Source organism: Typopeltis vanoorti, chromosome 10 (genome assembly GCF_054136105.1).
Source record: "Typopeltis vanoorti isolate ZY-2024b chromosome 10, IOZ_Tvanoo_1.0, whole genome shotgun sequence".
In the NCBI taxonomy this organism is placed as follows: Eukaryota; Metazoa; Arthropoda; class Arachnida; order Uropygi; family Thelyphonidae; genus Typopeltis; species Typopeltis vanoorti.
In genome coordinates this window covers 101,768,106-101,790,871 of record NC_143558.1, presented here as the reverse complement: position 1 = coordinate 101,790,871, position 22,766 = coordinate 101,768,106, and the positions used below count along the sequence as shown (strand labels likewise).

The 22,766-nt window shown below is 32.3% G+C and overlaps 1 protein-coding gene across 1 annotated transcript in view; it reads right to left on the bottom strand.

Moving 5' to 3' along the window:
• LOC150102637 (synaptosomal-associated protein 25-like) overlaps window positions 1-22,766 on the bottom strand; it is a 175,907-nt gene that overhangs the window by 69,881 nt on the left and 83,260 nt on the right. Inside the window, exon 4 of the mRNA XM_090398656.1 lies at window positions 19,495-19,543. Within this exon, the coding sequence (XP_090254782.1) occupies window positions 19,495-19,543 (49 nt within the window). The remainder of the gene's footprint in view (window positions 1-19,494; window positions 19,544-22,766) is intronic.

Here is a 22,766-nt window from a genome sequence, read left to right as displayed (position 1 = left end):
ATTGGTTTGTTAAATTCTATTGCTTTTCTGTTATTTCCTTTATAACAAATATAGCATGAGTATATTATCTTCCCCTATGGAATCCTTGTTGTTCATCATTATAACTTTCCCAGGTTGTCCTGAAAGTACTAGCATTAAGGGGGAAAAGAAAAACAGTTCAAATCATTGAAATGATCAAAGATACTGTATATATATATATATATATATATATATATAAACAAAAATATTAATGTATAGTAAGAAATCAGGACACAAATACACAAAAAATACTTATAAGGAAAGATATCATACTTTAGCCCAGGCCTAAAAATAATATCCTTTAATAATATAGAAAGTTTTTTCCAGTGTCAAGCAAGATCTTATTGCGAATATTTGCAGATTGCAGAGTGCTATGCCTATATAAGAAACTCACAGAGGGGAAGGCGATGCCATCTTACATCCATGGCATGAAACTCAAAGATATTGTTACACCCTGATACTTTCACTATGTGGAATTTTCATTTATCATGAAGAGAAAATAAAATAAAACCCCTGTATAAGAGCTAATACATAAATTACTTAAAGAAAAATATTCTTGCATCAAAGTAAAATATATAACAAAAAAGTGTTTGAAGAACTAAATAATAAAAGAAGAAAAATATCACAGTTGTGATATAAAAAAATTAGCTAAGTAAAACAGAAAAGATTAGTCATAAGGAATTATATGTGAGAGGCTAGAGATTAAAATATTAAGCAAATTCTTAGAAAATTTGGAAGGGGGATTCATTTACAGGCTAACAAAAAGAAAAAAACAATAGACTATCGCTCAGGGTCAATTCCCAGATTTTAGACATCGTCACGTGCTTGCCGACCTCAGGATGTTTGGCAGAAAAACACCACCCTAATTGGTTGGTGAAGTCGAATCCAGTAAGGGGCAGAGAAAAGAAATTAAAGAAGGTGCTGGTAGGAGTCAAGGTATAAAAGAGTTAGAAACCCCACCCATGAGGCTTTTTCCCGGATAGTTTCTTCACGAGCTCCTTCGTATAGGTTTTCACATGGTTTTCCTGAGTGGCGGGATTGGAATTATCTCCGTCGTCACAAGGAAACAAAAGTGAGTGGGATTTCGATTCCGTATTTCCTATGGTAAGAAAAGAGGAATGCCATTTAGCTAAAGGAAAGAATTATCTATGTGTTTCATCATCCAGTGACAACTGCGAGAAAGGGAAATCTGTAAAGAAGTCGGTGTCCACGTGATGAGTTTCACAGCCATTGTATAGATGATTCTAAGTGTGTCCTTAATTCAAGTATGAAAAGTTATGTCGCATAAGCGATCTTTTGTAATTTTTGTAATAAATTTATTACAAATTTATGTATGTAATTTTTGTAATAAATTTTTTATCTTGGGGTAAAAAATTTATTACATCTATATCTCCTCCAGAGATTTTTATTAAAAATAAAAACACCTTGTTGCAACTTCTATAGGTAAAGTTGATAAAGCTCCGTATTACTATAACCTTGGTATTTAGGGTCTAGCTACTCAATGAGGAGACCTCAAAAAAGGTTGAAACCGGTCTGGGTAGTGACCCCACCCATAATGCATTGCAGTATACATCTTCTAGTGAGATGTGCTTTACATTATGGGATAATACTAAGAATAGTTATCAGAGCTTTACCCACCTTTACAATGAGTTGCCCTGGTATTGTATCTTTAGACTTGAACTTTGTTTCAGGCGCAAAGTTAATTGTTTGCATACTTGGGATTAGGAGTTAAAATAACCAAGTTTATAAAATAACTTGGCTATCCTAATATACAATATCCCCAAGGTAAAAAATTTATTACAATATATATATATATATTGTGTGTGTGTGTGAGAGAGAGAGAGTACGCCACACGACCTTAATACAAAGGTCGAAATGTCAGGAATTTAAAGTTATTACTCTTAACACACTATTAGTCTATAATTTTATCAAAACAAATGCTGATCACTGTGTAACAATGAAGAAAGAAAGTGGAAGATTTTTTTTTTTTGTATGACTATTTTGGTTTTAATTTTTTGGAGAATTTTTTTTTGTGGAATTTTTTTATTTTAATCACAATGACACTATATTGTACTTTACTCTCATGTTAATATTTCAAATGCACAGAGAAAAGATGCAGGGAAACACTGTGGGAGGAGATACTCTTAGACATATTATCCATACAGGGAGCATCCAGTCTCATGCCATAATGTGGCTTCGACAGTTCTCCTCACATGCTATTGTAATCAGCACTGCTCTTTACAAAAGATCTCTGGCATTTATGCCAAGTCAAAACACAACAAAATATCCAAAAAAAAATCTGTATCTGGTTTATGAACATGGTGCTACACTTTCAGTTCCATTGGTAGAGTCTATCCACCAGAAATGAAGTCAGTATACCATGATGCCAATTCCTAAACCACCTTAGATGTTGACTGTGGATAGACTCTACAAATGGAACTGAAAGTGTAGCACCATGTTCATAAACCAGATACAGATTTTCAGCTACCATTTAATTCAAGCATCTCATTTGATAATCCATGAAGACATGAATTATCTCATGGTCTAGAATGCAAAACAGAAACCTTCCTGAATTTTTTCTTCTTTCTAAGAATGGTGACATATTTTGCAATGATGAACAAAGTTCAATTTAGATTAGTGTAAAGCATAGTATGGAGGCAGTACTTCTTGCATACAAAAATACTACTCCAGTACCATATCCTATTCATCACATGAAGGAATCTAATGAGAATATGGCTTTGCTGCTTTAATATACTAATTATAATAAATATAGATGGAACATCTGCAGTGATTTCCAAGTGACAGTGTTACATGTACAATGAGTACAGGTTGAGCGATTATTATAGAGGACTTCAACTATGGAGATATAGATCGGAAGGAAGAAATATCACATGGCAGGAAGGAAATGAAATTTATGCACCTACTGAGACATAAATACTTGAAGAAATATGTGAGAGAGAGGCGGGGGGGACTTGGAATGTGAGAGTATTGGACCTGATCACAGGATCAGAAAAGCTATCCATAACCTAGAACGGACATATTGCTTCAGATTGGGAAAAGTAACCATGTGATCTTGACTTAGTAGATTGCAAAACATGAGGAATATTCTTTCAAGACGGGTTATATGTAGAACTACAAGACAGGTGATTGTGACAAGCTTAGGAGGAAGCTCGAAGCTGTGCTATGACATAAAGCCCTTCCCTTGTCTTAGTTCTGGAAGCATTCCAAAGAGGACAAAATAATTTCTTTGCATAAGGGAGGTTCTAAGAATGAAGTAGCAAATTATAGACCATTCAGTATCTCAGGAGTGGTAGTAAAAGTACTGGAAAAATTGGTCAAAAAGAGAATTAAAGAATGGGTGGATAAAAAAATGGTTTTCTATGAGGGGAAACATGGCTTTGTGAAGAGTTGGTCATGCGTTAGTAATTTACTACCTTTTTTATAATAGAGTGACAGTTTAGTTGGATAAAAGAAATGGCTACATGATGATTCTGCTGTATTTTGAAAAAAAATCTATTTGATCTAATACCACATGGAATGCTGTTATGCAAATTAGAAAAAATGGGGATAAGAGGACAGATGATGGTCAGATATCAAAAAGTGGTATATTGGAAGAGAAGAATCCAGGTGAAAGTATGTGACTGGTGGTGTGCCATAAGGTTCTGTACTAGGACCACTGAAAGGAAATATGTAGTTGTTTGCTGATGATGCAAAATTATAGTAGTTGATCAAGACAATGTAGAGAGCTTGCAGGACGATTTAAATAGGCTCATAGTATGGGCAAAAGATAATCAGTATCAGTTGAATGTGGAGAAATGTAAAGTTATGCTTTTTGGGATAAATACATTATACGCTATGTATCACATCAATGGCACTTTACTCTAGGAAACAGATGAAGCGAGAGATTTAGGGGTGATGATAAACACGGAGTTGAAGTTTATAGGGTATATTGTTAAGGTAGCTTCATAAGATTACTTGGCTATTGAAGAACACACACTAACAAGTAGAGATAAGTGAGTTATAAGGCCTTAATACTTCCACAGATGTAAAAGTATCAAGGAAGTAATGTGCTCAGGTGTAGTTGCCTGGGTTTCTTGAGGATGAAGTGGTGGAGAGAATTTAGAGGGAAGCAATACCAAGATGGCACGTAGTCTGTGGAAAGTTCCCTATAAGGACATATTATGGGTGTGTGGATTGCAGATAGTTGATTGATAGACAAAAAAAAAAAAAAAAAAAAGGCAATATGATAGAAACATTAAAGAAGAAACATTCGAGAGGTTTATAGGATTGATACAGGGGAACATTTCAGCACTTGGCTAGAGGGTGTAAGAACAAGAGGTCATCCTTGGAAGTTGAATAAAGGTGCAGTTGGAGGGCTAGATTTTTTTTTACTTGAAGAGCTGAAAATAAATGGAATGAGTTACTAGTGTCAGTTGTAAGCACTTTGTTCAAGTAGAGGTATGATAGATCATGTGGATAGTTTGGGTCTCCTGCATGAGGCTTTTAACTCCATGGAGGTGCCCATACAATAATACTTGAAGCTTGATTGCTCTATGTTATTTCCCACCTATATCCAACTTATATATTTGCATTCATATTTACGAATTTAGGGACACAAAACACATGTTGAAATGATTATTTTACTTATTAATAAAATAAGTAAATTTTATTAAAGATTAAGTAAATCAATTTATTTATTAATAATAAAATAAGTTAATAATCATCATGCATATCAAGGATTTAGGCCTAGTGTGGTCTGTTCCGGCCTTAGAAGTCATTGATGGTTTTCTTTTTCTAATGGCTTGTACTTTAAGGCTTGTTTTGGTAATCTTTCTATTTTCATTCTTTGAATGTGTTTCATCCATTTATGTTTATATTTTTTTCTATTACTGATTCTTGGTTTAATTCTTTCATAATTTCTTCGTTTCTTTTGCAACCAAATAGAGTATACATTGCAGTTTTTCTCATAAACTTCATTTCTGCTGTTATTAATCTTTGGCTTTTTGTTTTATTGTCCAGATTTCACTTCCATACAATAAGACTGGTAGGGCTAATGTATTGTATACTTTTAGTCTGGTTTGTTTTTGAATTAGGTTTGGTTTAAATATACAGTTAAATATAGAGTTAATTACACCTATTATTTTTTAATATTTTTCGATTTTTAGGTTTATATCTTTTTCATTTTCATATGTGATCATACATCCTTGGTAGATAAATGAATTCACCTGTTCTAAGATCTTGTTTTCTATTTTAGATCTTAATGGATCATCCCTTTAAAGGCCATAGTATTTGATTTTTCTGTTGATATTATCATACCATAATCTTTGGCTATCTCATTTAGATCTAAAATAGCTTTCTGTAAGTTATCTTCAGAATTTGTAATTATTATTTGGTCGGCAAAAAGGAGAGTGTCTAAGTTCACAGTAGGAGAAAGTTTAATACCTTGATCGAATTTTTATTCCATTTTATTATTATTTCATTTAGGTAAATATTAAAAAGAGTTTGCTGAGAGGGGACATTCCTGTCGAACCCCTTGGTTTATCTCTCTCATATATGATAGATAGCTCAGGATTTAATTATATTGCATTTGATTATTTTCATATATACAGTCATACCCCGACTTACGCAAATCCGGAGTTACGTGGTTTCTTATATGTATGTATTCCCGTCCCGTTTCATCACTAGTTGTATCTTTCAGGTGCTGGCCGCATTCAGCAGTATCGTACATGCTGTGAACAAGCATTGACGTATTTCGCGCAGTCCCCATTCATACATGATTTTTATAGTCTACAAACCTTGCAATTGTTTAATGTTATGTTCTTGATAAAAATGTTATTACACAAAAAATAATAATGCCTTCCAAAAGAAGCAAGTCCAATTCTTCTAGAGCTAGCAAAAAAAGAAAAACATTGACTTTGGAAACAAAACTCAACATTACTAAAGATTTAAGGTGGAATGAAAATTTATGAAATAGCAAAGAAGTTCGATCTACAGGAATCCACAGTAAGAACAATCAAAAAGAAAGGTTTACAGATTTTGGAGGACATAGATTCTAACGAGGAACAAATTGTAGCCACAAGGCAAGGAATAAAAAAATCATTAGCTTGCTATGAAGAAATTTTGCGTGACAAGAAAAAGACATTATGCCGTCAGATGAATCTATTAGATTTTATGAAACTATCAACATCGAAATAACTTTCTTTTTTTTATGTACGAAAAACTACAATTATGATTATATTTCTTAAAAAATATAGGTGTTTTTGTAAACTTTTGGTCCCAATTGTATGTTTGTATATATAAATTACATGCAAAATTATACCCTGAGTTACGTGAATTCGACTAACGTGCTTTTTGTTGGTCCTGCCTACCGCGTAACTTCGGGGTTTTACTGTACTTATGATAGCTTTTAGGATATAATTTGGCATTTGTCTTTCTTTTAATATGTTAAATAAAATGTTTCTTTTAACTTTGTCAAATGCTTTTTCAAAGTCAACAAATGCAATATATGTTCCTACAGTGTATTCTTTTCTTTTCTCTATTATTAATTTTAGGCAAAAGGCTGGGTCTATACATGATCATCCTTTTCGAAATCCATTCTGTACTTCTAAAATGAAGTTTTCGGAATATTTCATTAGTTTGCTATTTAAAATTCTGCAACAGGAATTTAGTATACTTATACCTCTATAGTTTTTAGGGTCATCTCTACTACCTTTTTTAAAGACAGGAATCACAATTGCTTTTTTCCATTCTTTGGGGGGGGGGGGATTACCAGTTGAATAGATTTTATTAAAATAATAGGAGTCTTTCTTTGAATCTTGTTCCTGCATATTTATATAGTTCTGAACCTAGCTTACCTTCTCCAGGTGATTTTCCGTTTCTTGTTTCTTTCAGGCTGATTTCTAATTATTCTTTATTTATTTCCTTTTCATTAAATGTTTGCCAGTTGTCTTTTTTAAAATATTTATCTATCCACAATTCTGTGTAGAAATTTAGAAATTCTTCTAATTTCAATTTGGTGTTTAATTTTGTTTTCTTGAGTATCTGCATTTAAGTGTTTCAAAATCTTATATACATTGGGTCTTATTTTATATAAATCATGTTCTAAATTAGAAACAAATTTATTCCATGATTCTCTATGTCTTTTTCTGACTTCTCTTTTAGCTGGCTCTTATTCTTTTATATTCTATTTCATCTTCTAATCTTTTACTGCTTAACCATTTATGATAGGCTTCTTTTTTCATTTTGATTATTTCTTTGATTGTATCATCCCATATCTTCAGTTTTTTACTTTTGAATTTTTTGGTCTTTCCTAAGCTTTCATTTGCTGCTGCATTTAGTATCGTTTTTATATTAAGCCATTCTATTTCCATTTCTTCATTTTGTTTTATTTTATCTAGATATTGATTAATTCTTTGTTCATATAGCCATTGTATATATATTTGTGTCATTTAATAGGCTAGTTTTATAAACAAAATGTTTTAGATTTTCTTTCTGTTCTTGTTACTTGTAGCCATTTAGGTGGTAATCTTAATTTTATTTTAACAAGGAAGTGGTCACTACTTATTTCATATCCTCTGTGAACTCTAACATCTAATGAAAACTTTGTCTTTTCATTTAAGATAAAATAATCTAACATTGATTTCCATCCTCTTGCTGTCCAAGTATATTTATGTATGTCTTTATGTTTATAGAAAGAATTCATTATTTTTAGGTTATTATAAACTACAAAGTGAATCAATTTTTTATCATTCCTGTTTAGAGTATGTTCTCCATATATTCCTATATTATTATTAATTTTCGTGTTTCCAATTCTTGCATTTAAGTCTCCTGTGAAAATTACATAATCATTTTTATTTATTTTATTATATATATTTTGTAGCTGATTATAAAATTCAATATTATCCTGTTCTCTTCCTTCTCATGGGGCATATAAACCAATTATTGTTAAATAGCCTCTATCTATTTTTATTCTAGCTTCTATTATTCTTTCATTCCATAATTTAATGTTTTAACTGTTTTGAAAGGGAGTTATGAATCCAAATCCTGACTCCTGTTTGTGCTCTCTAGTCTCTGTCACCATGTAAGTTAATAATAATAAGTAAAATAATCATTTCAACACGTGTGTTTTGTGTATCTATATATATATACAAATATAAGAATCCCTAAATTCGTAAATATGAATGCTGATCACAGTGTAACCTTAAAAGAAAGAGTTATATATTTACAGTCAGTGATGGAGTAAGGTAACAAGATATTTATAATTTTAGTTGGTTAGAATTGTTTCAGATTTGTATCCATGATGGTGCATTGACTTCCAAATTCAACATGTGCATATTCAAAGAATGAAGCTCGATTATAAAAATAATAAAATATTTACTTTAAACAAATAAATATATAAAGCAAATACAAATTCTGTATACTAAACAATTCACTTTATCTCTCTAAAAGAATCTGATTTTCTTTATTCTCTATAGAATTAAAAGGTGGTAAATTAATTTCTAACTTCTTAATACATAGAAAGAATTATTAATATGCCCATTCTAGGAATTACTATGAAGCGCAAAGAAAGCTCACTCTCTCTCGGTTAAAATACATTTGAGGGATAACAAATACTTTACAAAACAAACTGAACACAGCATTCTGCTGAAAGTTCTGCAGTTTCACTTGACCTTATGAGAACTTACTTTACAACATTTATTTCATTGTTTTTACTCATTCATTCATTGTCTTATTTCAAATTCCTTAGAATATACAAAAGTTAAAAGGCCTCACTTAATATAGTTGCATATGTCTTTTTTCATTAAGCAAGTTTCCTTAGACACATCTTTCTTTCAATATGCTGAAGTAGACAAGAATAATCACTCAAACAACAGGAATAGATTAACTGAACTGTTACAGATGCACTTTTAATAAAAGGAACTTGACTACTGATAGCACCTTGCTTCTTGGAACATATACTACTTGCTTCTCATATAAGAAGACTTGATACATTTTACTATCCTTCAATTATTGACTTCACGGTTTCTCCTTGGAAAGTTAAAGATGCATATAAAAACTTTTCTGAGGTTAGAGAACTTAACTTGGTAGTTTATTAGACCTTTTCAGCTCTCCTTACCTGCTTGCCTACTTTTTGCTGGCTCACATTCTTCTGACCCAGCAACAGCTGTTCTAAAAACAACAATGTGCATGCCCATTACAAAGATTCAAAGCAAAACTCAAGTAACAAAAATACCTTCCATTAATACAGTGCTCATATGTTGTATAGTAACAGCATGACATATCAATACTATTATAAACCAATATACAATAATATACATATAGCATTTTTGTGCTATTCTCTAAGGATTACAACATTATGGAAAGCAAGTTTACTACTTATAACTACATTTGTCTCCTTTTTATCACTAAAGTTTAACTGGTGGCTCCAGTAATACTAAGAATATAACTGCATTACTAAATTGGAAGTGTATTAAAATTTATTTTAATGTATATTCTATTGTATGTTGTAATTTCCTTAAGCTATTTAGTAAGAATGCATTACTAAATGTGAACAAATTACACATTATATATATATATTTATAGATTATTATACCACGTAACAAAACATATTCCTCATTTAATGATATTTACATTCTGTATACATAATACTGAAACTAACTGAACATAAGAAAAATGTTTGTGAGATTTTTACAACAGCATTTTTAATGAATTTCTAAAAATATTGCTGCTTTTTTGTGTGAATAATATAATAAGCAAAAACAGCTAGTTAGACAAAGAGCATTTCACATCTCCCTTTGCAAAGCCCAGTACAGTTTACTTGTCACTACTCCACATCACTGATTTTGATGTAATTCAGTTAAGGCCTTCAAAAATAAGAATGGCGACAGTTTCCAGTATTTAAAAGAAAGTTCACAAAAGCACAAACAAACTAATGCTATATTCACAATAGCGCTTCACAGTATAAATAACAACAGAGGAAGAAAACATATGTATTATTTATTAGAGCTTTAATATTTTGGTGGATTTAAACCCAGGATCTTCAGAGCCTAAACATACCAAGCTATGGTAAGCCAGTCTTAGTTTATTATAACGATGAAAGCAAATCAATTTTATGTTCTTCAATACAGATATTAATAGACCTGCTGGTGGTCTATACAAAGCGCATTAAATTGCAAGCAATGAGACCTTACACATTAAAAATGCTTAAGAGAATGAACTTATCCTTAGAAAAATGGACAAATGTTATTAGGTGTATATATAGTTTAGAAATGGCATGGAGGTTATATTTATGAAGACCTTTATCTTTTTAGATATGTTCTGGTATAAGGAATGGAAAAGAGTTTTTCTTCTTATGATCTTGTAGGTCATAATGGGGAGAAGGGAGCATGTATCATTTTCTGTTTTATAGAGCTATACCACTGGCTAAAAAGGTTGGCTTCTGGGGATGAGGAAGCGGTGGAGAGGATTGAGATGAATGACCAAGATGGTGAGTGGCCTGTGGAATGTTCCCTATGAGGATAGATTGAAGTTGCGTGGATTGCAGAAGTTGGTTGATAGGAGAAAAAGAGGTGATATGATAGAAACATTTAAGTTGTTTAAAGGGTTTTATAGGATAGATGCCAAAGAAATGTTTTAGCACTTTGCTAGAGGGACAAGAACAAGGCATCATTCCTGGAAGTTGAATAAAGATGTGGTTGGAGAGTTGTGAATGCATGGAATGGGTTGCCAGAGTCAGATGTGAGTGCTTTGTCTGTTAATGGGTTCAAGGAGAGGTATGATAGATTGTGTGGATAGATTGGGTCTCCCATGATGAGTCTTTGGACTCCATGGAGGTGCTCATATAATAATAATAAGATAAACTGAGGTCTTCATTACAACAAACAGCTCAGGCTCTATATGAAGTGTTTTGAGGATGCCATACATATAAAAAATTATACCAACTAATGGGAATGCAATGGATTCTAAGTTCTTTTTGGACAATTTCTATGTAAAACATCTAGAGAACAAAGCACTCAACAATGACATATCCAATGGTCTGACTGCACTATACAGGTAGACTGTTAGTTCCATGGCCAAGACACTTTTTTTTTTTGCATTTAAATGACCAACATCCAGAAATACACTTCATAATAATAAAATAAATGTCTTCCCTTCCTAGATACACTAGTTTTACACATCTTTCAAATAGTTGATTTATCTTTTCAGTTTATGGGAAACTTACACACACACACACACACACACACATGAAGGTACATAAGTAGTCACACCATAATTCATCTCCCACAGTACAGCATCCTTAAAACACATGTGGGAATGACGTTATTGCCTAGTGTGAGATGACCACTTACTATAGATTTTATTTTATTTGACCAACTTCACAATGAAAACAGTGCTACATATTATGGTCCAAACAGTATCCTGTACTATTAAACTCCAGACTTGAGGATTCAAGATGTGTGTCCAGCATGACACACAATGAGAGTATCTTAAAATCAGCTCAAAAGAGACCAAAGTAAGTCCACATAACTTTGCTGACACAATACACTTTAAAGGATACAGATGAAGAGGTAAATTTTGATATGATGTGATGTCCTAAAACGGCTTAGGGAAAAAAAGTTCCATGTTTGGTCTCTATAGCACTGTTTCTGGATATGTAAAAAATACAAATTTTAATATTAAAAAAAAAAACAAAACATTAGCCCACTCAATGTTACTAATGCACTACAGATTAAAAGACAGAACCAGAGCTATTTATTATAATGCCACAGATCTCACATCTTCAAACTTTTCAGTCACTGACTATAATCTGACTCACAATATCACAAAACCATTCCCATCCCTTGTACCCACCCAGGATATACTATATTTGAAAAGACAGCTAAAGTTCTTCATAAATATATCTTCATGCCACTTTTAAAAAACACATCCAACTAACCTTCATACCTTCTCCAAGAACAGGCTTCATCCACTTACACATCCTGGTGTATAAAGATTCATTTGCTTGAGATTTAGCCTACTCTGGAGAGACCAGCAGATCTGTTAATATCTACCTAGAAGAATATAAAATAATGATGAAGTAATATGCACAATGAAACTCATTTGTACTTATGGTCCCACAGAAGGTTCTACTAAGGAAGAAATAGAGGAATTTTTTGAGGCATTAGAGAAGGCAGTTGGCACAATGAAAAAGGAAAAGATGGTCCATGTTGGAGATCTAAACAGCAGAATAGGAAATGATTACCAGACATATAGAAATGTTTTGAGAAAATTTGGAGAAAAGCACAAAGCTAACAATAGAGAAAATTTGGAGAAAAGCACAAAGCTAACAATAATAATGGCAAATGTCTGCTGGATTTCTGTTCAGGACATGGATTAGTTATTACTAATACCATATTCCAATATAAAAATGTGCACAAATTCACATGGAGAGAAGATGAAAGAAATAAGAACGGTCAAATCGACTATGTTATAGTCGATAGCAATATTTTCCCACTGGTTCAAAACACAAGAGTATACAGAGGATTCAAAATAGAAACTGATCACTATTTCAGTTTTGAGCAAGATAAAATTGAATTGCATACTGAAAAGAAGTGTGTGTGTGTGTGTGTGTGTGTGAGAGAGAGAGAGAGAGAGAGAGAGAGAGAAAGTTTTAAAACAAATCAAAGTTGAGCACTTCTCAACTAGAGCTGAACTATAGACTGAAATACACAAACATCATTCAAGAAAAAAAATGAAAGAGTGAAAACAAGAACCAAACCTTGGAGATTTAGTGACAAACCTTAAATAAAACTTACTGATTCAGACAGAGAGACATGTGATGAAGTTGTCGACAAGTAAGAATAGAAAAATTCGAACTCCTTGGTGGACTCAGGAAGTTAAAGAGGAAGTCAAGGAAAAAAAAAAGAATACAGAGTGTTCCTGGCAAGAAAGTCAGCTTGTGCTCTTAGAGAACACAGAGAAAAAATATAACAAAGTGAAGCACTGTGTAAAACTAGCTATACAAACGTAATGGAAAGTCTCTGGTAAGAACATAGAAAAATAAATATTAGGAAGGTGGGAAAGTATTCTGGAGGCTATTGAAAAGCTTAGAAATGGAGGAAAGAATACTGTAAAAGGAATCAGAGATGATAAAGGTGACATGAAGATTGAACATAAAGATATTCTAGATGTCTGGAGTAATTACTTTAAAAGACTGCTAATTGAAACAAGCAGTGTCAGCATGGTGGTAAAAAACTCCAACAGAAATGCAGTTAGGAATACATATCCATACTTGAAGCAGAAAAAGTCAGCAAAATCTTGAAATGCAGAAAAGTAACTGGAGTAGATGAAATCTGACCAAATATGGAGGTATAAAAGTTTTACAGTAGCTGCATTGCATAATTCAGAAGGTCAAATTCCCAATGATTGGAGCAGAGCTCTCATAGTACCCACCTATAAAAAGGGAAATAAAACTGAGAATTACAGAGGTATTTCCCTACTGAGTGTTTCTGATAAGATTTATGCAAATATACTTAAGAAACAGTTAAGAAAATTGCGGAAGGAAGGAAAGCTTGGTGAATAACAAGTTGGATTTGGGTCAAATAGAGGGTGTCAGAATCACATTTTTCACTTTAAGACAAATTATTGAGAAATCTTGGGAATCTAACAATGAAGGGCTTTCCCTTTGGCAAAGTGCTTCATTCAAAATGCTACAGTTATATGATGTAAACAGGACATTATATTGAGCAATACATAATCTCTATTTAAGCTGTAACTCAGCAGTTACAATTAAAGAAGGTAGAGGAGGAAGGTTAGATGTTAAATCAGGTGTGCGACAAGGATGCACAATATTTCCACTGTTATTCATTATGTATATGGATCACATTATGAAGGAAAGTAGTATTAAATCGGATATCAAAATTGGCAATATTAATCTTAGCTCTTTATTTAATGCAGATGATGTTATACTTCTGAATAAATCCAGTACAAGTCTGCAAGATTTCCTGAGGAAATTGAGAAATTGTTGTAATAAATTTGATATGAAATCAGAAATAAAAAGACAAAGACAATGAAAATAGAAACATTGAAAACATCAACTATATCCTGAATGTAACCTCCTAATTTACGCTCATGCATAGACCTACACTTTTTACCATGTAGGCATTCAGAACCGAAATCCTATGGAATAAGTTGGTTACTCCTTATTCCTGGAAGTATCCTATGACTGTAGCTTGTGTGTTCACGGGGCTGGTTTGCCTGCTTGAGGGATGAAAAATCCCAGATAAACTAGAGGGAAAAACCTGTTGCCCACGCCCAAGACCAGCTAACTTGGCTATGGCTGAGGAAGATCCTTGAGCTCTTCACATCGTCAATGGGAATCAAACCTAGGACGTTCCTTCCCCAGGCATATGGTTGCGAAGTGCACAGCCACTAGGCTAACCGTGTGGAATGGAACCTACAGATGTAAAACTTTATCACTTCACTATAGATGTAAAATTTATCACTTCACTATAAATTTCAGTGAATTTATAGTGAAGTGATAAATTAAATATGAAAATAGACAACAGAATTAGTACAGCTGGTACTAATTCTGAACAAGAAAGAATTAAATTAACTGTATACAATTATTAAAGAACACGTAAGTCCACAGTAATAACTTTTAATTAATAAATAAGGTACAGATATTTCATACTAAAACTAATAGTACATCTTCGGTGTTACAAACAGATAAGAATGGAATACAAGTAATGAACATTCGGTGGATCACCTATTAAAATATTGTCGTGAGCTAGGAAATTAAAGAAATTAATAAATAATTAATATTTAAGATAATTGTTTTTTTTTAATGATTACATAAAATAAAAGTCTCCCAGATCTTCGAGAGAGAGACAATCATTTTGATTTAAATTCGGTCGGTGTAAAATAGCTTCACAACTTTCTTTAAAAAGGTGTTCATATTTGAACCTGCATCTATGAAGGAAAATAGCTTTATCCCACTGGATATTATGGTCAGTGGTAATATTGTTTTGTGCTAGACCAGACTTCTGAGGTTTGTTGTAATCAATCTGGGAGACTTATTTTATGTAATCATTAAAAAAAAATTTATCTTAAATATTAATTATTTATTAATTTCTTTCATTTCCTAGCTCGCGACAACGATGCATTTTAATAGGTGATCCACCGAATGTTCGTCACTTGTATTCCATTCCTATGTTTGTAACACTGAAGATGTGCTATTAGTTTTAGTATGAAATATCTGTCCTTATTTGTTAATTAAAGTTTCTACTGTGGACTTAAGTGTTCTTTAATAATTATACTATGCCACAGGTACTTCTAAAAGTAACTGTATACAAGACAGTGTTCAAACTAATTTTTACATATGGATCTGAGGGCTGAGTTAGAAATAAAACACTTGATCAAAGTGAAGAAATCATCACTTGAGGAAGTAATCTGTGAAAGGAAATCAAAAGTAGTTAAGGTTAAATCAGAGGTAAATTTCTGCAAGATTAGAAAAGGGAAGAGAAATAAAAAACAAAGAAATTAAGCATCAGTTATGAGTATATGGAAAATGAATAAAAAAAAGGGAAAAAGGAGGGGGGAAGGAAAGTACAAAAAAAAATAAAATAAAAGGGGGAACCCCGTATATGAGAAGAGGAACACTTCGTAAGAAAAATTTCTTTTAGAAAAATTTTTTTGTTTAAAGGGGGGACCTTTGTTACACCCTGATACCTTCACTATGTGGAATTTTCAGTTATCATGCTGTAACATGAAGAGAAAATAAAATAAAACCCCTGTACAGATGGACTGATGCAATAAAAAATGCCTTAAAAGACAGTAATATAAGATCTGATAATATTGGAGTCTTGACAGATAGATTAATTTGGAAGAAAACTGTTGATCAGAAGTAATGGTGTAACCTTTTCATGTAGAGGATGCAAATACAATATAAAATTGTATTTGCTTCATTATGATTATGCAAATTAGGACTGATATATCATACTTTGGATCCCTGTCACACACAATTAAATGGAAGACTGTTGCACAGAAATCCCTACAAGTCAGAGAGACTACTTTTAAAATGATGTATAATATTTTTGAGAAATCATTTTAAGACCAATATCTAAATTTATCCATCCCTAGAGGATGCATAATGAGATATTAGTACCCCTCCCCAACCCATTCACAATCTGAAATGTTTCTGCAACTGCCTAGGTGAGTGCTATGTTTCATAAATATATGCTCTGAAGAAGCGAGTCTGAAACCCAGTGAAATATCAATTTCATAAATAATGCATTTATTTTTATTCCACTGATGTTTACATTGTGAAGCACTAATATGAGTAATCACCAACACCTACATTTTATTAAGTGATGCAGAAAAATTAATGAGGCATTTTCATTAATTCACAGATTCTTACATTTATGAAAGATGCAAGTTACAGTGATGGTATCTTACATAATACTGAAAAAACAGTGATCATGCCCAAAAATATTACAAAACTGCTGCATCCCACTGGTTTGTATGGAATACAAACAAAAGTTGAAAACAAGTTTTCAACTTTTCATATCCGAATTTCTATCTAAATTGGGCAATGCTAGTGATAAACATGATTCCATCGTATTTTTTTGTATGAATATCATGCAAGTGAAATTACATTATGCTTGTCAAGTTTGATGATTCTTAATCAAAGTCACTGATGCCAGCTTTTAAGTATAGAATTTTAAAACTAAGAAAATTCAAAGAACTTCCATAGTTCAGTCAGTATCAACAATGTCCTTTGGAAGGAAAGACCTGGACTGAATCCAGTCTAGGATGCAAAGTGCTTTTATAAGGGCTTATAAACTGAAGTTGAGTTAACCAGTCTCTTAGGGTGGGGATTCCCTTTCCTGGAAACCAGTTTCTCATCCTACAAGATGAACTAGCCAGAGAATACACACAACTGACAGACATATCACATAATGCAGATAAGATTAACAGCTTATCAGATCATTTCAATGAAGCCAAGTTACTTAGTCATAACTAAACAAACACGTAAACCAGAGTAATTAAATTATTTTTAATAAATATTTTGTTGTAAGTATCTTAGGACATCATCAGTATTTCCAACAATACTAGGAATAACATACAGTTAGGGCACATGCTTACAGTGGAATCCCACTATGCGTGCAGTAGCCTTTTATAGAATAAAGCACAATAAAGGGTGACAATTTCCCAGACTTTAGGGATAGTAAGAACGTTACATTATGGTTTAAGTTGGGTGTGTGATAGGACTTCAGCACTTTCTTTATAAAAATGCTCATGTTTATATAAGGATCTATGTAGAAGTTTGGTGTTTTTCCATTTGATCCTATGGTTTGGGTTTTCAACTCAGTGTTGTGCAAGGCCAGATTTGTGCGGTTTGATAAGACGGATATGGTCTTGATGTTCAGAGATGCGTTTACTAATAGATCTTCCTGTCTATCCGTAGTAAGACATCTTACAGGAACATGGAACTTCATAAATTCCAGGTAGTATTAAAGGTGAGAATTTGTCTTTGGGAGCAGGTAACAAATTATAGATCTGGTTGACTGGTTGGTGTGTAGCAACAAGTTTGCATTTCTTCATAAATTTTGACAGACGTTCGGAGATGCCTTTGACATATGGTATGGGAATCCTATGGGCTTGTTCTTGTCTAGGTTGATGCGTGGAGAAGTGATTGATGATTTTTTGAGTTGTTTTTGGATTATATCCATTTAGCATGGCTATATTTTTGATGATTTCCAATTCTTTATTTAAAGATTCTTCAGAGGAGCAAAATCTGTGTGTTCTGGCTACTAGTGATTTAATGATGCCATAGTTTTGAGATGGATGGCAAGCAGATGAATTGTGAATATAACGACCTGAAAACATCGGCTTATGATAGACAGAAGTGGAGATGGAATGATCTTCTTTTTGTTGGATGTGCATCGTACCCAAATTTTTGGTGTAGGTTCAAATGTGAAAATTTTTTTTTCAAGGTTGGCTAAGTTTGGTGAAGTTACTTAGTCATGAAAGGACACTGAACCTAACATGTAAGGGGAAGATGAACTGAAGGAAATTCAAATAAAGTATGCTATCAGTAATTAGTATGTCAACATTCTTAATTCCTGGAAAGTGATGAGCAATTTTCCAGAAATCTGAATTCAGCAAACACAAATTAATCACCTTCATGACAAAATAGAAATTTGATTTGTTGATCAGTGTTATCAATGGTTCCTGCACATACAGCATTTCTGTACTAATTTTTCTCCCTGCATCTTGTTTTCTTATTTAATTGTTTCTTGTTAACCTTGGAAAAAACTACTAGTTTATAAGTTGTGAACATGCCAGGGATTAATTTGAAAATTAAAATAATATAGTAATTGAGTTATCATTAACGTGTTGTCCAACCATCAAAATTTTCAGTAACATCCATACACCATAGTACATAATAAAATGCAAATGTCTTTATGTAATATAGCCCAGTTATAGTTCAACCAACTTTCTAGTATGTATCGCAATTATGAAGCGTATGGTCTATTTAACTGTGAGAATTAACATAGAAAAGAATCTGCAAATACTGCATACATTTTTTGTCCCTTTTTTAATCTAGGAAAAATTCTTTAAAACATATAGAAACTACTGGAATACTAGTAGTTTGTAATCGACACACACACACACAATCATTGTCCCACTGCTTTCATTTTGTTCTCTTTCATCATTCTTCACTGAAAAAGACAGCCCAAACTAATATTTTACACATTTTATTAAACAGGCAATAAAACAGGGTGATGTACAGTAAATAGATCATATACCATACAACGGCCAGAAATGATAAATTAACAAATTGAATATTCATTAATATTTTGTAAACAGTGAGACTATCCCTTTCTAAAACCTGTAACTATCTAATTTTTCTCCCCCACCACCTCTCAGTTGTGTGCATGTATATTCAACTGTTGTGTGAATGACAGATTCAAACTATCCCTTGTTTAATCATGATTGTTCATCTAGTAGAACTATGCAGAGTCAAGTTCCTTGTATAAACATTTTACCTGATTAAATTATATATTATGTAAAATTATGGTTGAGTGATTTTTAGATGAATGACAAAATTCCTGTATGAAACGGTACTAATTTCATAAAATTCCTTACATAATAAAAGTAACACATATCGATTCAATGTGCTCATATATATATATATATATATATATATATATCACTGGATTTTTCCCCCGTCCCAGATGGATTAGCACAAATTCAAGTTATTATATATCAAAAACAGCTTGCAATATTGAAAAAGTATAAATTCAGAGGATAACTTCATTTGCCTATATACTGAAATGTAATCATTTCAGAATAAATCTTCAGAATGAAATATACATATACACATATCCTGATTACTAATACTGATATAATCCACGTATACAAATACACACCTGCATGCTGACACGAATACACTACAACCACAACCCACAACAAGTAAAGATTTTATCTTACCGCCTTGTTCATCCAGCATAATCAAAGTTTTTATTCCTACATCTTGACTCTACAAACAAGAAAGCACTACAATTAAACTGAACAAAAATTCAACAGGAAGGATAAAATCAGTGGTGCTTATTTCATGCAATGATTTACATAAAAGCAAGGCTATAAAAAATGATAAACAATGATCTACAGCAAATACATGCAAAAAAAGCAATATAACCATGCATAAAATAAAAGCAAAAAAAAAAAAAAACTGATAAGATCTGCAAATGAATATATTCAACAAACAAAAAGAAGCTTTTTGAAGATATGAGATGGTGTTTTACTTATAACTTATTAAATTCTCATAACAGTGCAAACAACAGCAATTAGCTAGCTTTATTAATTATCTGCAATTTAATTGTATATAATTCCAAATCTGAGAGAGTAATATTTATAATAACTTATATGTATATGAAGGGAAAGAGACATATTTAATTATTGCTAAACAGACACATAATTCATATCTAAAACATTTTTAATGGGTGTAACTAAATGAAGAGATATTTATGGTACTATACTATAAGGATGTTTATTTTGAACAAAACTGAGGAAGATTCAACTGCTTTAATAATGTTTTTATTTGCCACTGATTTTTTGTGTAGTTTTCTTAAAGTTCAATCTACGATATTATTATCCTACTTATTTCAGTGCTTTCAAAATGTTCAATTTCTTTTATCAGGCAAAACAGACATGCAGCATTAAACATAACAGCCAAGTATTCAAAGATATACCTACATGAACTATTTCCCTATGGGAACTACAGAAGCATCTTCTAGACTCAGCTGTAACAAATAAAGCTCAATGTGATATAATTAATCTGAGGTCTGACAGATGATCAGAGTGCTGGATGTGCAGTGTGAGATGAAGTGAGAAGTCAAAATACAATGCATGTTTATTGGAGTTCAATATAACCTTTGGAAACAGAAATTGGTATAGAATGTAGAATATATGTACAAGATAGACCCAAGAATTCTAGATTTTTTGCATGAAGATATGAGTCTAAATATTAAGTATATGAAGCAAAATGGCCTAAGAGTAAGGAAAAAAAGTTAGTAAAAACATAACTTCACCTAAACAGACAATGTAGACATTCGACTATTTGTCAATCATGTCTATAAATGGAGTAAGATCCACTTCAGAAATATATACTCTCAAACAACCATCATGATTATGAAGGTACATTTTCATTAAATGTGCTATTTTAAATCTGGGAGCAGAGAAATTCCAAAATTAACCAGAAAGACAGAATTAATATATCCCACATAACATATTTTGATACAAGATCACGTAAAATAGCAAAATGGCCTAAGAGTAAGGAAAAAAGTTAGTAAAAACATAACTTTACCTAAACAGACATTGTAGATATTCGACTATTTGTCAATCATGTCTATAAATGGAGTAAGATCCACTTCAGAAATATATACTCTCAAACAACCATCACGATTATGAAGGTACATTTTCAGTAAATGTGCTATTTCAAATCAGGGAGCAGAGAAATTCCAAAATTAACCAGAAAGACAGAATTAATATATCCCACATAACATATTTTGCTACAAGATCATGTAAAATAGCAAAATATTAAATGTTAAAAAGCTGAAAATAATTGCATAAAGCTCCTCTTCTCTCAAAATCAAAGGGAGGAGAGAAAAGGAGAGAGAGAGAGAAATAAAAGGTTATTTACTAATCAAAATATCTTGCATGTTAAAATAAGCAAAGCATTTCCTATTACAAATGCAATACACATTTTGCAATCCCTTTTTGCTAATTGTTTTAATTAATTTTTTTAGCTGATAATAGCACTGTTACACCCTGATAACTTAAGAATGTGAAAATTTCAGTTATCATGGTGTAACAAGAGAAGAAATAAAAACCCTGCATAGATAATTAAGTAAGCAAGCTTGTTCCTAAGCAGATATTGTTAAGAGCCTTTGAAAGTAACGAATACAAAAAAAATAAAAGGAATGAAAAACATGCTTGCATCCAAGTGAAAAATATAGCTGAAATTGTTTGTTGAACTAAATAAAAAAAAAAATAAAAAAAGGGAATTTTATTACAGTTGTGATATGATAAAATAAGGTTAAGTAAAGCAAAGAAGATTAGTCATAGGATTTTGTATGTGAGAGGCTAGTTTTTACACTTGAAATAAGAGATTAAAGATTCGAGTTAATTCTTAGAAAATTTTGGAAAGGGGATTAATTTAGTATAGATGACATAGAGGTTAGCTTAAACAAAAACCAAAGCTCAAGGTCATAATTAATGAATTGAGACTTTGTCACGTGTCAGTCGCGTGCACATGGACCGCATGATGTTTTGGCATAAAAACGCCACTCTAATTGGTCAGTGAAATCGACTCGAGTAAGGGGGGGAAGAAAAGAAATCGAAGAAGGTGCCGGTAGGGATCATCGTATAAAAGGGTTAGGACCCCCCCCCCCCCACGTGGCTTTTTTCCTCAAAGTTTTTCTTCACAAGTCTTCATATAGGTCTCACGCGGTTTTCCTGAGTGACGGGTTAGGAATTTTCTCCGTCCAACACAATAAGGAAAACAAAGTGTGTGGGATTTCGATTCCGTGTTCCTATTGTAAGAAATGAGGGATGCCGTTTAGTTAAAAAGAGAGAAGATAATGTCAGTGTGTTTCATCGTCCAGTGATCGAAACGAGAGAAAGAAAATTCTATAAAGGAGTCAGTGCCCACGTGGTGAATTTCACAGCCATAGAATAGATGATCCTATGTATGTCCTTGATTGAAGAATGTAAGGTAAAGATTGTGAAAGCCCATCTTAGTGCCAAAAGAACTTAGGAGTGATAAGTTATAGAAGAGTTTGTCCTTAGGAAGGTAAAATATCAGACAAAGGTAGAGACCAGTATAGAAGACCCAAGTCAAAAGGTACTGTAAAATCTCGTGTCAATTCAAATCATATGTAACTGTAGTCATTGTTCAATTACTGAACAGTTGAAAGAATTAATGAGAATTATACTGGGACTTTAGTACATGTCAAACTAGAATAAAAATGAGCTTATTATTAATTAATACGTAATCCGTGTGCCTAGAGATTTATGCATGTACATTGTATTTTAATTAAGAGAGTTTTAAAGGTCAAAGGTGTGTATTAGCTCAGTGAAAGGATAAAAATTTAATCCATATTGTCTTAGTGAGAAAATTAGAGTAACTGATTATATATGTCCTAGAAAATATAGAATTATAGCGTAATCAAACCAGTAAGGGGTTTGACAAAGGATCAACT